General features: G+C 42.4%; 1 protein-coding gene across 1 annotated transcript in view; it reads left to right on the top strand.

Annotated features, from left to right (window-relative positions):
* The first annotated feature begins 1070 nt into the window (after positions 1-1070).
* Positions 1071-19645, top strand: part of LOC110522644 (protein-tyrosine kinase 2-beta) — a 50316-nt gene continuing 31741 nt past the window's right edge. The window contains exons 1-9 of the mRNA XM_036976367.1: positions 1071-1218; positions 12198-12440; positions 13875-14053; positions 14400-14487; positions 17198-17277; positions 17404-17466; positions 17580-17634; positions 18120-18260; positions 18836-18910. Coding sequence (XP_036832262.1) covers positions 12240-12440; positions 13875-14053; positions 14400-14487; positions 17198-17277; positions 17404-17466; positions 17580-17634; positions 18120-18260; positions 18836-18910 — 882 coding nt within the window. The 5' untranslated portion in view covers positions 1071-1218; positions 12198-12239. The remainder of the gene's footprint in view (positions 1219-12197; positions 12441-13874; positions 14054-14399; positions 14488-17197; positions 17278-17403; positions 17467-17579; positions 17635-18119; positions 18261-18835; positions 18911-19645) is intronic.

Here is a 19645-nt window from a genome sequence, read left to right on the forward strand (position 1 = left end):
GCCTAGGGGCAGCAGGGTAGCCTAGTGGCAGGGTAGCCTATGGGCAGGTAGCCTAGTGGCAGGTAGCCTAGTGGCAGGTAGCCTAGGGGCGGCAGGGTAGCCTAGTGGCAGGGTAGCCTAGTGGCAGGGTAGCCTAGTGGCAGGTAGCCTAGTGGCAGGGTAGCCTAGTGGCAGGTAGCCTAGTGGCAGGTAGCCTAGTGGCAGGGTAGCCTAGTGGCAGGTAGCCTAGTGGCAGGTAGCCTAGGGGCAGGTAGCCTAGTGGCAGGGTAGCCTAGTGGCAGGGTAGCCTAGTGGCAGGTAGCCTAGTGGCAGGTAGCCTAGTGGCAGGGTAGCCTATGGGCAGGTAGCCTAGTGGCAGGGTAGCCTAGGGGCAGGTAGCCTAGGGGCAGGTACCCTAGCGTTGGGCCATTAACTGAAAGGTTGCTGGTTAGAATCCCTGAGCCGACTAGGTGAAAAATCTCTTAATAAGCCCTTGAGCAAGGCACTTAACCCTAATTACTCCTGTAAGTCACTCTGGATAAGAGCATCTGCTAAATGACTACAATGTAAATAAGTCTTAGTGGCCCCGAAAGGCAAGAGCAGGCCCTGTGTAGGACCCAGCTGTGTGTGTGTCTAAGAAACAGAACTATGGCGCCCTCTAGTGTTCTTTATTAGTTATTAGGCGACCCAAGGGTGGATTGCAATACTCCTCGCTGTGGAAATACTGCACCTGCAAAAACTCTGCCTCCTAAAACATTCAACCTAACCTGAGTAGACCTACAGAAGAGGTGGCAACGTGTGGTAATGTATCTAGTATTTCAACACCATACATAGCCATTTCTCTGGCAAACACATTGGACACACACTTTATTCCACTATACTACACGTTTTGAATAGTTTATGCATGCCCACTCTAAGACACTATAGTGTGTAGGCCTATAGAGAATATAAACGTTTTGAACCCAAATAATACAAAAAATTGATATATTCACAAACGTAGTTTATAACATAGCTATTACTTGCACAAAACACAATATAAATTGTAATACCACAAAAATAAGGAAGTATCCTACCGACAAGGGAGTGGCTTGAGCAAACACCTTCCTGCTCTACATACACTTCTTCTTCGAGGGAATACCTGGTAATACCCAAAGGACTAGGCCTTATAGCGCATCTACCAGAAATACAATATCAACTTTTCCGTGCAGATGCTTGTGGGGTGACAAGTTCTCAAATTAGGTAAGAGGCAAATTCGTAAAACTCAATGTTAAGAAGTGTTTTCACAACTGTCAAACGTAGGCTTTACCTTCAGGTGTAAGAGACTCAACGGGACGTTAGCTGCGTCAAGGTCTTTCAAGTGATCCGAGTTATTAATTATTGTTTACGGGACACGCAAAACGATACTATTCAAGAGTCGTTTGAAGTCAGTAAAATTATACAGTGAACGTCATATTATTTCTAGCAGTTTACAAATATGTCATGTCGTGTCTCTAAATGAAATGTTCAAAACATGAAGACTGAGGACAACATGTGCTTCATGTAATAGATTGATTAACACGTCTTAATGGCACGAGTCCTTTACCGCTATAGATATATGAGATACCTTTGGATTCAAGCATTTGAACTTGAACAACATATGCACAATGTGTGGAATTTCTTTCCATTGCTTTTGGCTACCTGAGTTCAGTTGGACGAATCTCAATTATCACTGCAAGTCTCTGCAGGTGAAATTGTTGACACGTACTTGCAGCGCCTGGGTGTATGACGCTGCAGTGTGCAACCCCACCTACTCCAAAACAAGTGTTCTTGCTATACTGACTCTCTTACAGAATAGGCAAGTATACAGGGTGTATCTATCTGTGTTTTGGTTCTAGTTTTGACAAGTGAGGTGGATTACCGCGGTAAAGTTGGTTTGAGATTCGATATTGGCCAGACATTGAGGAACTTCAAACTTCTATTGCTCGGGAACGATTTGAGCTATATACCTCAGTTCAGGCTCTTTATGAAGGAAAACATGTGTACAACATTGAACAGGTCTTATTTTCCCGAGTCCGACCAGAGCTTCATAATCACAAGGCAACCTTGTAGGCAGCCCGCTCAAAGTCAATGCAACCAGTTAGGGACCGTCAACAAAGTGCATGATCACAATATTCAAAATCCAATAGCGTTACACCAAGTGACTTAGCAACCTAATTTCAACTGTCCATTATTTCTTACATAGAGAGGAAAGTTGCACACCCTTTGGTTTTCTCCTAAAATTATACCAACATTTTTAACATATATATGTTGGTGTATATATATATATACATATATACATATATATATATATATATATATATATATATATATATATATACATATATATATATACATATATATATATATATACATATATATATATATATATATATGTATATATATATATACACCAACATATATATGTTAAAAATGTTGGTATAATTTTAGGAGAAAACCAAAGGGTGTGCATATATATATGTTAAAAATGTTGGTATAATTTTATTAATATTTTAAAAAAATACTTATTTCAATAACTCCTTGGCCATGTGACCTACGCAGCATAAACCAACATTGTATTGTTCACAGGTTAGGGACACACGTCGCACATGTTTTTCCTATAAAGTGCTTACACAATTTTATATAAATATTAGAAAATGTCAAATTTCAATAGCTCTTCAACCGCGTGACTTAAAAACCTGATTTCAACTGTTTGTTATTCCTTATATAGAAAGGCACGTTTCACATGCTTTAGTTTTCTCATCAAATGATTCCATTTAATACAAATTATTTTATTGATAAAAAAGCACTTACAATTTCATTTTCTCCTTGACCATGTGACCTAGACTCCTCGTACCAACGTTGGAAGGGTTAGGGATGCACATCGCACATCCTTTGGTTTTCTGAAATATTGTTACATTTTCTTTTACTTGAATTTATTTGTTAAATGTTTGACTTAGAATTCCAATAGGTCCCTGATCACATGACCTAGTCACCTTAAAACCAACTTTGTATTGTTCACAGGTCAGGGACACACCCATAAAAGGACAATATTAGAGCCCAACTCTCTGAATAGTTGGTTAAAATTGCAATGTTCATCTTTATAGCCTCTCTGTCAACCCTCTTCAATATGTTCATAATTCTGTAGCTTCAGTGCCCACGCTGAACGGTACACCATTTTGGTCTTATCTTACCTTTATGGCTCAATCTGTTTGCAGGCATTCTGATGGGCTGGCAGGGGGGGAGGGAAGAAATAGTGTTCTCTCCCCTCTGGGTCCTTATCTGATGTTATGGTATGAAGGAAGGCTGAGGACCGATGCAGTACAGGCTGTATGCTACTTCTCATTGTCCACATTGTCTGAATAATATTAAACCTTTAACAGAACATCGTTGTTCGTTCTACCCTTGGTTCTCTTATTTCACTGGAAACCGAAAACTTTCCTACAATCCAAACGTAAAACCAGGGAAAACCATCACGTCCACCTCTCCACCGACTCCACTGCTCAGCAACACATCTCTCCATGTCCTGGCTCTTTGTTATCGTTCTGACACGTTTGCACATCTAAATTCCCTCACTCTACTCATCTGACTCCAGCGTCCTTATAACTACTAAGACCTAAGATTAAGATAACTACTAAGACCTAAGATTAAGATAACTACTAAGACTCCTGGCCATTGGGGACCTTGTCTTCAGTGCCTTCAGCTCAGCTGGACTCTTCTGAAACTCCTCAAACATCCATCACATCATTTGCATATTTATAACCATCTCTTCAGACAGCACCATTTAGCCCCCCCCAGTCTCCCATTTCTTGTTAGATGTTTTGACAAGTGTCGTGGAAATTTCCTCTATTTACCAAATCATGAGAGCAAACCACACACAAGTCAGAGTTGGTTATCACAAAGTCCATCTTTAATTATATGAGCTCTATCACAACCCTGTGACTCTCAGATCAATTCAGTGTCTATCAATGAATTCTCTTGAGAGTCCCTCACACATTGTTACTGAGATCCTTTATAGTAAAGACACACATATCCAGACAGCATAGGCATAATTTATCATTCAGCTTTGTCTCCTAAACTATGTTATTTTCTCAAACTCAGAACCATAAACCAATCCTCCATATCAACAGGCATATATCAAATCCATCCTATCTTGACAAGATCACAGAGACACACAGACTGGCACACAGACATTGTGGAGCCAAGAGATACACGCTTGACCTCTCCCCTCTCTCCGGCCCAAGCAACTTAGTCTTGAACAGATACTGCAAACGCGCCACAAAAATAACATTCTGATGAGAAGTAACTTACAAACATATGATGAATATAAAACATCTTACCTATGTTACCAACCAATTCTGATTATTCCCCAACACCTTACTGCCTAACAGTGTAATGTTAGTTCTGTCCTTACTGCCTAACAGTGTAATGTTAGTTCTGTCCTTACTGCCTAACAGTGTAATGTTAGTTCTGTCCTTACTGCCAGTGTAATGTTAGTTCTGTCCTTACTGCCTAACAGTGTAATGTTAGTTCTGTCCTTACTGCCTAACAGTGTAATGTTAGTTCTGTCCTTACTGCCTAACAGTGTAATGTTAGTTATGTCCTTACTGCCTAACAGTGTAATGTTAGTTCTGTCCTTACTGCCAGTGTAATGTTAGTTCTGTCCTTACTGCCTAACAGTGTAATGTTAATTCTGTCCTTACTGCCAGTGTAATGTTAGTTCTGTCCTTACTGCCTAACAGTGTAATGTTAGTTCTGTCCTTACTGCCAGTGTAATGTTAATTCTGTCCTTACTGCCTAACAGTGTAATGTTAGTTCTGTCCTTACTGCCTAACAGTGTAATGTTAGTTCTGTCCTTACTGCCAGTGTAATGTTAATTCTGTCCTTACTGCCAGTGTAATGTTAGTTCTGTCCTTACTGCCAGTGTAATGTTAGTTCTCTCCTTACTGCCAGTTCTCTCCTTACTGCCTAACAGTGTAATGGTAGTTCTGTCCTTAATGCCTAACAGTGTAATGTTATTTCTGTCCTTACTGCCTAGCATTGTAATGTTAGTTCTGTCCTTACTGCCTAACATTGTAATGTTAGTTCTGTCCTTACTGCCAGTGTAATATTAGTTATGTCCTTACTGCCTAACAGTGTAATGTTAGTTCTGTCCTTACTGCCTAACAGTGTAATGTTAGTTCTGTCCTTACTGCCAGTGTAATGTTAGTTCTGTCCTTACTGCCTAACAGTGTAATGTTAGTTCTGTCCTTACTGCTAGTGTAATGTTAGTTCTGTCCTTACTGCCAGTGTAATGTTAGTTCTGTCCTTACTGCCAGTGTAATGTTAGTTCTGTCCTTACTGCCAGTGTAATGTTAGTTATATCCTTACTGCCAGTGTAATGTTAGTTATGTCCTTACTGCCTAACAGTGTAATGTTAGTTCTGTCCTTACTGCCTAGCATTGTAATGTTAGTTCTGTCCTTACTGCCTAACATTGTAATGTTGTTCGGTCCTTACTGCCAGTGTAATGTTAGTTATGTCCTTACTGCCAGTGTAATATTAGTTATGTCCTTACTGCCTAACAGTGTAATGTTAGTTCTGTCCTTACTGCCAGTGTAATGTTAGTTCTGTCCTTACTGCCAGTGTAATGTTAATTCTGTCCTTCCTGCCTAACAGTGTAATGTTAGTTCTGTCCTTACTGCTAGTGTAATGTTAGTTCTGTCCTTACTGCCAGTGTATTGTTAGTTATGTCCTTACTGCCTAACAGTGCAATGTTAGTTCTGTCCTTACTGCCTAACAGTGTAATGTTAGTTCTGTCCTTACTGCCTAACAGTGAAATGTTAGTTCTGTCCTTACTGCCTGCCAGTGTAATGTTAGTTCTGTCCTTACTGCCAGTGTAATGTTAGTTCTGTCCTTACTGCCTAACAGTGTAATGTTAGTTCTGTCCTTACTGCCTAACAGTGTAATGTTAGTTCTGTCCTTACTGCCTAACAGTGTAATGTTAGTTCTGTCCTTACTGCCTAACAGTGTAATGTTAGTTCTGTCCTTACTGACAGTGTAATGTTAGTTCTGTCCTTACTGCCTAACAGTGTAATGTTAGTTCTGTCCTTACTGCCTAACAGTGTAATGTTAGTTCTGTCCTTACTGCCAGTGTAATGTTAATTCTGTCCTTACTGCCAGTGTAATGTTAGTTCTGTCCTTACTGCCTAACAGTGTAATGTTAGTTCTGTCCTTACTGCTAGTGTAATATTAGTTCTGTCCTTACTGCCTAACAGTGTAATGTTAGTTCTGTCCTTACTGCTAGTGTAATATTAGTTCTGTCCTTACTGCCTAACAGTGTAATGTTAGTTCTGTCCTTACTGCTAGTGTAATATTAGTTCTGTCCTTACTGCCTAACAGTGTAATGTTAGTTCTGTCCTTACTGACAGTGTATTGTTAGTTCCTGCCTTACTGCCTAACAGTGTAATGTTAATTCTGTCCTTACTGCCTAACAGTGTAATGTTAGTTCTGTCCTTACTGCCAGTGTAATGTTAGTTCTGTCCTTACTGCCTAACAGTGTAATGTTAATTCTGTCCTTACTGCCAGTGTAATGTTAGTTCTGTCCTTACTGCCTAACAGTGTAATGTTAGTTCTGTCCTTACTGCCAGTGTAATGTTAGTTCTGTCCTTACTGCCTAACAGTGTAATGTTAGTTCTGTCCTTACTGCCAGTGTAATGTTAGTTCTGTCCTTACTGCCAGTGTAATGTTAGTTCTGTCCTTACTGCCAGTGTAATGTTAGTTCTGTCCTTACTGCCTAACAGTGTAATGTTAGTTCTGTCCTTACTGCCAGTGTAATGTTAGTTCTCTCCTTACTGCCAGTGTAATGTTAGTTCTGTCCTTACTGCCTAACAGTGTAATGTTAGTTATGTCCTTACTGCCTAACAGTGTAATGTTAGTTATGTCCTTACTGCCTAACAGTGTAATGTTAGTTCTGTCCTTACTGCCTAACAGTGTAATGTTAGTTCTGTCCTTACTGCCTAACACTGTAATGTTAGTTCTGTCCTTACTGCCTAACAGTGTAATGTTAGTTCTGTCCTTACTGCCTAACAGTGTAATGTTAGTTCTGTCCTTACTGCCAGTGTAATGTTAGTTCTGTCCTTACTGCCAGTGTAATGTTAGTTCTGTCCTTACTGCCAGTGTAATGTTAGTTCTGTCCTTACTGCCAGTGTAATGTTAGTTTTGTCCTTACTGCCTAACAGTGTAATGTTAGTTCTGTCCTTACTGCCTAACAGTGTAATGTTAGTTCTGTCCTTACTGCCTAACAGTGTAATGTTAGTTCTGTCCTTACTGCCAGTGTAATGTTAGTTCTGTCCTTACTGCCAGTGTAATGTTAGTTCTGTCCTTACTGCCAGTGTAATGTTAGTTCTGTCCTTACTGCCAGTGTAATGTTAGTTCTGTCCTTACTGCCTAACAGTGTAATGTTAGTTCTGTCCTTCCTGCCTAACAGTGTAATGTTAGTTCTGTCCTTACTGCCAGTGTAATGTTAGTTCTGTCCTTACTGCCTAACAGTGTAATGTTAGTTCTGTCCTTACTGCCTAACAGTGTAATGTTAGTTCTGTCCTTACTGCCTAACAGTGTAATGTTAGTTCTGTCCTTACTGCCTAACAGTGTAATGTTAGTTCTGTCCTTACTGCCAGTGTAATGTTAGTTCTGTCCTTACTGCCTAACAGTGTAATGTTAGTTCTGTCCTTACTGCCTAACAGTGTAATGTTAGTTCTGTCCTTACTGCCTAACAGTGTAATGTTAGTTCTGACATTACTGCCTAACAGTGTAATGTTAGTTCTGTCCTTACTGCCTAACAGTGTAATGTTAGTTCTGTCCTTACTGCCTAACAGTGTAATGTTAGTTCTGTCCTTACTGCCAGTGTAATGTTAGTTCTGTCCTTACTGCCTAACAGTGTAATGTTAGTTCTGTCCTTACTGCCTAACAGTGTAATGTTAGTTCTGTCCTTACTGCCAGTGTAATGTTAGTTCTGTCCTTACTGCCTAACAGTGTAATGTTAGTTCTGTCCTTACTGCCAGTGTAATGTTAGTTCTGTCCTTACTGCCTAACAGTGTAATGTTAGTTCTGTCCTTACTGCCTAACAGTGTAATGTTAGTTCTGTCCTTACTGCCAGTGTAATGTTAGTTCTGTCCTTACTGCCTAACAGTGTAATGTTAGTTCTGTCCTTACTGCCTAACAGTGTAATGTTAGTTCTGTCCTTAATGTTTGTTAAAGGTTGCATGGTTTCATTGTGGTGTCTTTCCCTGACAAAGTTGGTACTGTTTCATATGTGTTATTGTTTGTTACGGTCAATATCTAACAGGTACTGTACACATAAACTCACCAGGCTCCCTGCCTCCTCTAACCACCAGGCTACCTGCCTCCTCTAACCACTAGGCTACCTGCCTCCTCTAACCACCAGGCTACCTGCCTCCTCTAACCACTAGGCTACCTGCCTCCTCTAACCACCAGGCTACCTGCCTCCTCTAACCACCAGGCTACCTGCCTCCTCTAACCACCAGGCTCCCTGCCTCCTCTAACCACTAGGCTACCTGCCTCCTCTAACCACTAGGCTACCTGCCTCTAACCACCAGGCTACCTGCCTCCTCTAACCACTAGGCTACCTGCCTCCTCTAACCACCAGGCTACCTGCCTCCTCTAACCACCAGGCTACCTGCCTCCTCTAACCACCAGGCTCCCTGCCTCCTCTAACCACCAGGCTCCCTGCCTCCTCTAACCACTAGGCTACCTGCCTCCTCTAACCACTAGGCTACCTGCCTCCTCTAACCACCAGGCTACCTGCCTCCTCTAACCACCAGGCTCCCTGCCTCCTCTAACCACCAGGCTACCTGCCTCCTCTAACCACTAGGCTACCTGCCTCCTCTAACCACTAGGCTACCTGCCTCCTCTAACCACCAGGCTACCTGCCTCCTCTAACCACTAGGCTACCTGCCTCCTCTAACCACCAGGCTACCTGCCTCCTCTAACCACCAGGCTCCCTGCCTCCTCTAACCACCAGGCTACCTGCCTCCTCTAACCACTAGGCTACCTGCCTCCTCTAACCACCAGGCTACCTGCCTCCTCTAACCACCAGGCTCCCTGCCTCCTCTAACCACCAGGCTCCCTGCCTCCTCTAACCACCAGGCTACCTGCCTCCTCTAAACACCAGGCTACCTGCCTCCTCTAACCACCAGGCTCCCTGCCTCCTCTAACCACTAGGCTACCTGCCTCCTCTAACCACTAGGCTACCTGCCTCCTCTAACCACTAGGTTACCTGCCTCCTCTAACCACCAGGCTACCTTCCTCCTCTAACCACTAGGCTCCCTGCCTCCTCTAACCACTAGGCTACCTGCCTCCTCTAACCACTAGGCTACCTGCCTCCTCTAACCACTAGGCTACCTGCCTCCTCTAACCACTAGGCTCCCTGCCTCCTCTAACCACTAGGCTACCTGCCTCCTCTAACCACTAGGCTACCTGCCTCTCTATCAGTAGATCAGATCTGTGAATCAACTTTAAAGTGAGTCAGAACCGTATCTGTTGTTACACAGTACACAGCGTAGTGTTGTTACTAGATACTGTGCATTTCGAAATTATTCAGACCTGTCACGTTCTGACCTTTATTTCCTTTGTTTTGTCATAATTTAGAATGGCCAGGCCGTGAGTTGGGGTGGGCAGTCTATGTTTGTTTTTCTATGATTTGGGTTATTTCTATGTTTCGGCCTAGTATGGTTCTCAATCAGAGGCAGGTGTCATTAGTTGTCTCTGATTGAGAATCATACTTAGGTAGCCTGGGTTTCACTGTGTGTTTGTGGGTGATTGTTCCTGTCTCTGTGTTTGCACCAGATAGGACTGTTTTGGTTTTTCACATTTCTTGTTTTGTTAGTTTATTCATGTATAGTTTATTTATTAAAGAATAACCACCACGCTGCGTTTTGGTCCGCCTCTCCTTCACCTCAAGAAAACCGTTACAACACCCCTTGACTTATTCCAAATTATTTTCCGTTACAGCCTTATTCTAAAATCTACACACAATACCCCATAATGACAATAACTTGTTATTAGAATATATAGTACCAGTCAAACATCTACTCATTCAAGGGTTTTTATTCATTTGTTACTATTTTCTACATTGTAGACCAAAGGACAGATTCTCATCGGTCTAATGTCCATTGCTCGTGTTTCTTGGCCCAAGAAAGTCTGTTCTTTTCATTGGTGTCCTTTGGTAGTGGTTTCTTTGCAGCAATTCGACCATGAAGGACTGATTCACGCAGTCTCCTCTGAACAGTTGATGTTGAGATGTGTCTGTTACTTGAACTCTGTGAAGCATTTATTTACGCTGCAATTTCTGATACTGGTAACTCTAAGGAACTTATCCTCTGCAGCAGAGGTAACTCTGGGTCTTCCTTTCCTGTGGCGGTCCTCATGAGAGCCAGTTTCATCATAGTGCCTGATGGTTTTTTGCGACTGCACTTGAAGAAACTTTTAAAGTTCTTGACATTTTCCGGTTTGACTTAAATTTCTCTTTGCTTTTTTGAGCTGTTCTTGCCTGTGGCGGTCCTCATGAGAGCCAGTTTCATTATAGCGCTTGATGGTTTTTATGTCTTAAAGTAATGATGGACTGTCGTTTCTCTTTGCTTATTTGAGCTGTTCTTGCCATAATATGGACTTGGTCTTTTACCAAATAGGGCTATCTTCTGTATACACCCCTACCTTGTCACAACACAACTGATTGGCTCAAACTCATTATGGAAAGAAATTCCACAAATTAACTTTTAACAAGACACACCTGTTAATTGAAGTTCATTCCAGGTGACTACCTCATGAATCTGGTTGAGAGAATGCCAAGAGTGTGCAAAGCTGTCATCAAGGCAAAGGGTGGCTACTTTGAAGAATCTCAAATATAAAATATATTTAGATTTTTTTAACACTTTTTTGGTTACTACATGATTCCATACGTGTTATTTCATAGTGTTGATGCCTTCAATATTATTCTACAATGTAGAAAATAGTAAAAATAAAGAAAAACATTTGAATGGGTAAGTGTGTCCAAACAACCTGAACTTTTTGGTGCGTTGAAACGATGCTCAATTAGTATCAAGGGACCTAATCTGTGCCAGGAAAACGTTCCCCACACCATTACACCACCAGCCTGTACCGATGACACCAGGCAGGACGGGGCCATGGACTCATACTGCTTACGCCAAATCCTGACTCTGCCAACAGCATGATGCAACAGGAACTGGGATTCGTTGGACCAGGCAGTGGTTTTCCAGTCCTCAGTTGTCCAGTGTCGGTGATCGCGTTCCCACTGGAGCCACCAGCTGATAGAAGTGGAACCCAATGTAGTCGTCTGCTGCAATATCCCTGACAAGGACAGACGAGTTGTGCGTTCCGAGATGCCGTTCTGTACGCCACTGTTGTACTGCGCCGTTATTTGTCTGTTTATGGTCAACTTGTTAGCTTGCACAATACTTCTCCTTCTCCTTCAACCTCTCATCAACGAGCAGTTTTCAACCACAGGACTGAAGCTGACTGGATGTTTTTGTTTGTTTGTAAACCTTAGATACTGTTGTGGGTGGAAATCTCAGGAGGCCGGCCGTTTCTGAGATACTAGAACTTGGCGCGCAAGGTACCGACGATCGTACCACGCTCAAAGTTGCTTAGGTCCAGTCTAACGTTCAGTCCGACAGTAACTGAATGCCTCGATGCCTGTCTGCCAGCCTGCTTTATATAGCAAGACACCACATGACTCACAGTCTGTAGGAGCGATCCATACCTAATAAACTGAGTGTGTGTTCAAACGCTACGCCATACCTGCTGCAAGGGTTCGACTAAATGTATCTCTTAAAGAGAAACTGTCATGGTAACTGTGCATCTGTCCCCACATACTCTCTCCACCTCTCTCTCTCTCGGTCTCTCTCCGCCTCTCTCTCGGTCTCTCTCCCCCCCTCTCTCTCTCTTGGTCTCTCTCCCCCCTCTCTCTCTTGGTCTCTCTCCCCCTCTCTCTCTCTCTCGGTCTCTCTCCCCCTCTCTCTCTCTCGGTCTCTCTCCCCTCTCTCTCTCTCCTCCTCTCTCCCCCCCCCTCTCTCTCTCTCTCTCTCTCCCCCCTCTCTCTCTCTCTCCCTCTCTCCCCTCTCTCTCTCTCGGTCTCTCTCCCCCTCTCTCTCTCTCTCCCCCCCTCCTTTTCTCTCCCTCTCCGCAGGTATGATGACAGTATGACGTTGTCCTCCTCTCTGCCCTGATAATGTACGAGGTGATGCAGGGAGACACTACCACCCTGTCCTGGAGGCTACCCAGCCCCGGCCACAACGACGGCCCACAACAGAGCCCCTTCAGCGGGGAGGGAGGACCTACTAAGATCCTTAAAGTTTGTTTCTCCACCAACAACAACACCCTGGGGAAGAACTTCAAGCTGGTCAAGTGTGACAGCTCCTGGCAGATCAGGGTGAGGGATTGTCTAGATATTGAGACTGCATTCCAAAAGGAACACGACCTTTTGAGAAGTTCTCCACTACAATGAATAGAGTGCTATTTGGAACGCATCCTGAATGTTTATCTTATTATATTATTATTGTATTTATTTATATTTGTAATAAGACATATCATTTTATTTATTGTGAATTCTGTTAGTTTATTTAGTTGTAACATTGTAAGAATACACTACTTTAAACCAACTATATAGCTTCGCAGACTAGGCACCCAAATTCAAGCTGTGACGGTCTCCGTACTGGTCTCTCTCCTCCAGGCTATAGTCCAGTCTATCCTGACCAGTGGTATCCTTTTAACTCAGACTGACTCCATACTGGTCTCTCTCCTCCAGGCTGTACTCCAGTCTGTCCTGACCAGTGGTATCATTTTAACTGTGAGGGTCTCCGTACTGGTATCTCTCCTCCAGGCTGTAGTCCAGTCTGTCCTGACCAGTGGTATCTTTTTAACTGTGACGGTCTCCGTACTGGTCTCTCTCCTCCAGGCTGTAGTCCAGTCTGTCCTGACCAGTGGTATCATTTTAACTGTGACGGTCTCCATACTGGTCTCTCTCCTCCAGGCTGTAGTCCAGTCTGTCCTGACCAGTGGTATCATTTTAGTAACTGTGACGGTCTCCATACTGGTCTCTCTCCTCCAGGCTATATTCCAGTCTATCCTGACCAGTGGTATCATTTTAACTGTGACGGTCTCCATACTGGTCTCTCTCCTCCAGGCTGTAGTCCAGTCTGTCCTGACCAGTGGTATCATTTTAACTGTGACGGTCTCCACACTGGTCTCTCTCCTCCAGGCTGTAGTCCAGTCTATCCTGACCAGTGGTATCATTTTAATAACTGTGACTATCTCCACACTGGTCTCTCTCCTCCAGGCTGTAGTCCAGTCTATCCTGACCAGTGGTATCATTTTAATAACTGTGACTATCTCTATACTGGTCTCTCTCCCCCAGGCTATAGTCCAGTCTATCCTGACCAGTGGTATCCTTTTAACTCAGACTGACTCCATACTGGTCTCTCTCCTCCAGGCTGTAGTCCAGTCTATCCTGACCAGTGGTATCATTTTAACTGTGACGGTCTCCATACTGGTCTCTCTCCCCCAGACTGTAGTCCAGTCTATCCTGACCAGTGGTATCATTTTAACTGTGACGGTCTCCATACTGGTCTCTCTCCTCCAGGCTGTAGTCCAGTCTATCCTGACCAGTGGTATCATTTTAACTGTGACGGTCTCCATACTGGTCTCTCTCCTCCAGGCTATAGTCCAGTCTATCCTGACCAGTGGTATCCTTTTAACTCAGACCGACTCCATACTGGTCTCTCTCCTCCAGGCTATAGTCCAGTCTATCCTGACCAGTGGTATCATTTTAACTGTGACGGTCTCCATACTGGTCTCTCTCCTCCAGGCTATAGTCCAGTCTATCCTGACCAGTGGTAGACTGGGACCTAACATCCAGTATAAAGGCTGCTATGGTCTGCTGCTGAAGCACCTCAAGTCAGACGAGCTCCACTGGCTCCATCCAGACCTGACTGTGGGGGAGGTGGAGCAACGCTATGAGAGTCATCACGTGGAGGCAGAGTGGAGGTGAGAGGAGGGGGGAGAGGAGGGATGGGGAGGTGGGGGAGAGAGAGGAGGGGTGGAGGAGGAGGAGAGAGGATGGTAGAGGAGGAGGTGGGGGTGAGGAGGGTGTAGGAAGTGGGGGTGAGCGGAGGGTGGAGGAGGAGGTGGGGGTGAGAAAAAGCATGATGGGTAATATACAGAGCCATTTGAGTCGTGGGCCAGGTTGAGGAAGAGGAAGTAGTTCATTTTATTTATTTAACCTTTATTCAACTAGTCAGGAGCAATGTTCAGAAAAATATGATTGTATTGACAATTGGGGTCCTGTTGAAGCCTCCTGCTCTAAAGCAGTAGGATGTTCATCTCTCCCCAGGTATGACCTGAGAGTCCGCTACATTCCAGTCAACTTCCTGGAAAAGTTTAAAGAAGACAGAACCACATTTCTGTATTTCTATCAACAGGTACAGTAGGCAGCAAGCACTACTCTGACTATGTAGAGAACACATTACTACTCTGACTATGTAGAGAACACATTATTACTCTGACTATGTAGAGAACACATTACTACTGTATGGAGAGAACACATTATTACTCTAACTATGTAGAGAACACATTACTACTCTGACTATGTAGAGAACACATTAATACTGTATGGAGAGAACACATTATTACTCTGACTATGGAGAGAACACATTAATACTGTATGGAGAGAACACATTATTACTCTGACTATGGAGAGAACACATTACTACTCTGACTATGTAGAGAACACATTATTACTCTGACTATGTAGAGAACACATTACTACTCTGACTATGTAGAGAACACATTACTACTCTATGGAGAGAACACATTATTACTCTGACTATGGAGAGAACACATTACTACTCTGACTATGTAGAGAACACATTATTACTCTGACTATGTAGAGAACACATTATTACTCTGACTATGTAGAGAACACATTAATACTGTATGGAGAGAACACATTATTACTCTGACTATGTAGAGAACACATTATTACTCTGACTATGTAGAGAACACATTATTACTCTGACTATGTAGAGAACACATTATTACTCTGACTATGTAGAGAACACATTACTACTCTGACTATGTAGAGAACACATTATTACTCTGACTATGTAGAGAACACATTATTACTCTGACTATGTAGAGAACACATTATTACTCTGACTATGTAGAGAACACATTATTACTCTGACTATGTAGAGAACACATTATTACTCTGACTATGGAGAGAACACATTACTACTCTGACTATGTAGAGAACACATTATTACTCTGACTATGTAGAGAACACATTATTACTCTGACTATGTAGAGAACACATTACTACTCTGACTATGTAGAGAACACATTACTACTCTGACTATGTAGAGAACACATTATTACTCTGACTATGTAGAGAACACATTATTACTCTGACTATGTAGAGAACACATTACTACTCTGACTATGTAGAGAACACATTAATACTGTATGGAGAGCACACATTACTACTCTATGGGAAGAAAAATAGCATTCTCTCTGTAAAGAACACATTATTACTCTATGGAGAGAACACATTACTACTCTATGGAGAGAACACATTACTACTCCGTGGAGAGAACACATTACTACTCCGTGGAGAGAACACATTACTACTCTGTGGAGAGAACACATTACTACTCTGTGGAGAGAACACATTAATACTCCGTGGAGAGAACACATTAATACTCTATGGAGAGAACACATTACTACTCCGTGGAGAGAACACATTACTACTCTATGGAGAGAACACATTACTACTCTGTGTAGAGAACACATTACTACTCTATGGAGAGAACACATTACTACTCTGTGTAGAGAACACATTACTACTCTGACTATGTAGAGAACACATTACTACTCTGTGGAGAGAACACATTACTACTCTGTGTAGAGAACACATTACTACTCTGACTATGTAGAGAACACATTACTACTCTGTGGAGAGAACACATTACTACTCTATGGAGAGAACACATTACTACTCTGTGTAGAGAACACATTACTACTCTGACTATGTAGAGAACACATTACTACTCTGTGGAGAGAACACATTACTACTCTGTGGAGAGAACACATTACTACTCTGTGGAGAGAACACATTACTACTCTATGGAGAGAACACATTACTACTCTATGGAGAGAACACATTACTACTCTATGGAGAGAACACATTACTACTCTATGGAGAGAACACATTACTACTCTATGGAGAGAACACATTACTACTCCGTGGAGAGAACACATTACTACTCCGTGGAGAGAACACATTACTACTCTGTGGGAAGAAAAATAGCATTCTCTCTGTAAAGAACACATTACTACTCTATGGAGAGAACACATTATTACTCTGTGGAGAGAACACATTACTACTCTATGGAGAGAACACATTACTACTCTATGGAGAGAACACATTACTACTCTATGGAGAGAACACATTACTACTCTATGGAGAGAACACATTACTACTCTATGGAGAGAACACATTACTACTCTATCGAGAGAACACATTACTACTCCGTGGAGAGAACACATTACTACTCCGTGGAGAGAACACATTACTACTCTGTGGGAAGAAAAATAGCATTCTCTCTGTAAAGAACACATTACTACTCTATGGAGAGAACACATTACTACTCTATGGAGAGAACACATTACTACTCTATGGAGAGAACACATTACTACTCTATGGAGAGAACACATTACTACTCTATGGAGAGAACACATTACTACTCTATGGAGAGAACACATTACTACTCTATGGAGAGAACACATTACTACTCTATGGGGAGAACACATTACTACTCTATGGAGAGAACACATTACTACTCTATGGAGAGAACACATTACTACTCTATGGAGAGAACACATTACTACTCTATGGAGAGAACACATTACTACTCTGTGGAGAGAACACATTACTACTCTATGGAGAGAACACATTACTAATCTATGGGGAGAAAAATTGTATTCTCTCTGTAAAGAACACATTAATGCTTTTCAGATCTTCATCATCCAAGACAACTCGCTGATGTCTGGTGCTTGTGTGAATACTGTAGATGCGTAGTGATTACATACAGCTAAGAATGAATGTGTTCTCTCGGTATTTGCCTGTGTCAGGTGCGTAGTGACTACATGCAGTACCATGCCAGTAAAGTCAGTGATGGAATGGCCCTGCAGCTGGGATGTCTGGAGATCAGGTGAGGTTGTGGTATTCCCTTCTGGATATTGTATTAGACAGCGTCAACACATGACAGTTGGCTTGGTCCGTATAGAGCTTCGTTCGGCACGTCATGTTTGTGCTGTCTCTTCTGCTTCGCCTTCAGGAGGTTCTATAAAGACATGAATGCTAAAGGCCTGGAGAAAAAGTCCAACTTCGAAGTGTTAGAGTAAGTAAGTATGTACGTTTGTCGTGCTTCTTCTTCTTCTTCTTCTCCCTACTAACCTTAACTTCTATGACGTTTGATTGATTGTTTGATTCTAACTGGTCTCTCCAATGAAGGAAGGACGTGGGGCTGAACCTGTTCTTCCCACAGGAGCTCATTGACAGCATGAAGGTACATTTCTAAATTTTTGGGGGGGATATCCGCACGATCGTTTAAAATGTTATTGGAAGTTTCTACGAGTATAAATTAGGTTGTAAATGTGCCTACTTCACTTTTACGTCAACAGGGATAATTTCTGATCATTTTCTACGCTAAGCAGTGTTGTTTACCCTCCTCAAAAATGTATTTGTCCACCGTGTGGCGTTGGGTTATGAAAGAGTTATCTAATGTTGCTGTGGTCTGTCTCAGTCTCGTCATCTTCGTAACCTGGTGGGGGGGGGGGGGGGGGGGGGGGGTTAGGGTCACTATTACTAACAGAAACAATTAGTTTTATTAATATAATGTTGTGATGTTCTGTCCCAGTCTCGTCATCTTCGTAACCTGATCCAGTAGACTTCCCAGCAGTACCTTACTCTGAAAGAAGAGGGGGTGGGGGTCACTATTACTAACAGAAACAATTAGTTTTATTAATATAATGTTGTGATGTTCTGTCCCAGTCTCGTCATCTTCGTAAGATGATCCAGCAGACGTTCCAGCAGTACGCTACTCTGAAGGAGGATGAGTGTATGGTTAGCTTCTTCCAGACACTCACCGATTTCATCACCATCGGCGAAGAGGTCTACCCTTGTGAACTGGTGGTGAGTGTTGCTGCACTGCAAATACCTGAGCTCACTGCAAATACCTGACCTCACTGCAAATACCTGATATCACTGCAAATACCTGACCTCACTGCAAATACCTGACCTCAAATGCACTGTAAATACCTGACCTCACTGCAAATACCTGACCTCACTGCAAATACCTGACCTCAAATGCACTGTAAATACCTGACCTCAAATGCACTGTAAATACCTGACCTCACTGCAAATACCTGACCTCACTGCAAATACCTGACCTCAAATGCACTGTAAATACCTGACCTCAAATGCACTGTAAATACCTGACCTCACTGCAAATACCTGACCTCACTGCAAATACCTGACCTCACTGCAAATACCTGACCTCAAATGCACTGTAAATACCTGACCTCACTGCAAATACCCGACCTCACTGCAAATACCTGACCTCAAATGCACTGCAAATGCAAGTGTGGACTTTCCTCATTCGTTTGTAACTGCTGACGTTTTTTAGTGGGGTTACAAGAATCTACAATTACAGTCTGAAGTTTGTCAATAAATTAAAGTTAACTTGCAACCCCACTGTTTGTCCACAGCAAGGCTGGAGTCTGTCAGTAGAGCTGGTGATAGGAGCCAGGGGCATTCGCCAACGCACCCATAAAGACTCAGCGGTAAGCAGGGTGTTAACTTTATACACTAACCCAGAAAGATTCAGTGGTGTTAACTGTTTACACTAACCCAGAAAGATTCAGTAGTGTTAACTGTTTACACTAACCCAGAAAGATTCAGTGGTGTTAACTGTATACACTAACCCAGAAAGATTCAGTGGTGTTAACTGTTTACACTAACCCAGAAAGATTCAGTGGTGTTAACTGTTTACACTAACCCAGAAAGATTCAGTAGTGTTAACTGTTTACACTAACCCAGAAAGATTCAGTGGTGTTAACTGTATACACTAACCCAGAAAGATTCAGTGGTGTTAACTGTTTACACTAACCCAGAAAGATTCAGTGGTGTTAACTGTATACACTAACCCAGAAAGATTCAGTGGCGTTAACTGTTTACACTAACCCAGAAAGATTCAGTGGCGTTAACTGTTTACACTAACCCAGAAAGATTCAGTGGCGTTAACTGTTTACACTAACCCAGAAAGATTCAGTGGCGTTAACTGTTTACACTAACCCAGAAAGATTCAGTGGCGTTAACTGTTTACACTAACCCAGAAAGATTCCGTGGCGTTAACTGTTTACAGTGCATTTGGAAAGTATTCAGACCCCTTGAATTTTCTACATTTTGTTATGTTACACTCTTATTCTAAAATGTATTAAATTGTTTTTTTCCCCTCAATCTACACACAATACCCCATAATGACATCACAATACCCCATAATGACATCACAATACCCC

This window comes from Oncorhynchus mykiss, chromosome 4 (genome assembly GCF_013265735.2).
Source record: "Oncorhynchus mykiss isolate Arlee chromosome 4, USDA_OmykA_1.1, whole genome shotgun sequence".
Lineage (NCBI taxonomy): Eukaryota > Metazoa > Chordata > Actinopteri > Salmoniformes > Salmonidae > Oncorhynchus > Oncorhynchus mykiss.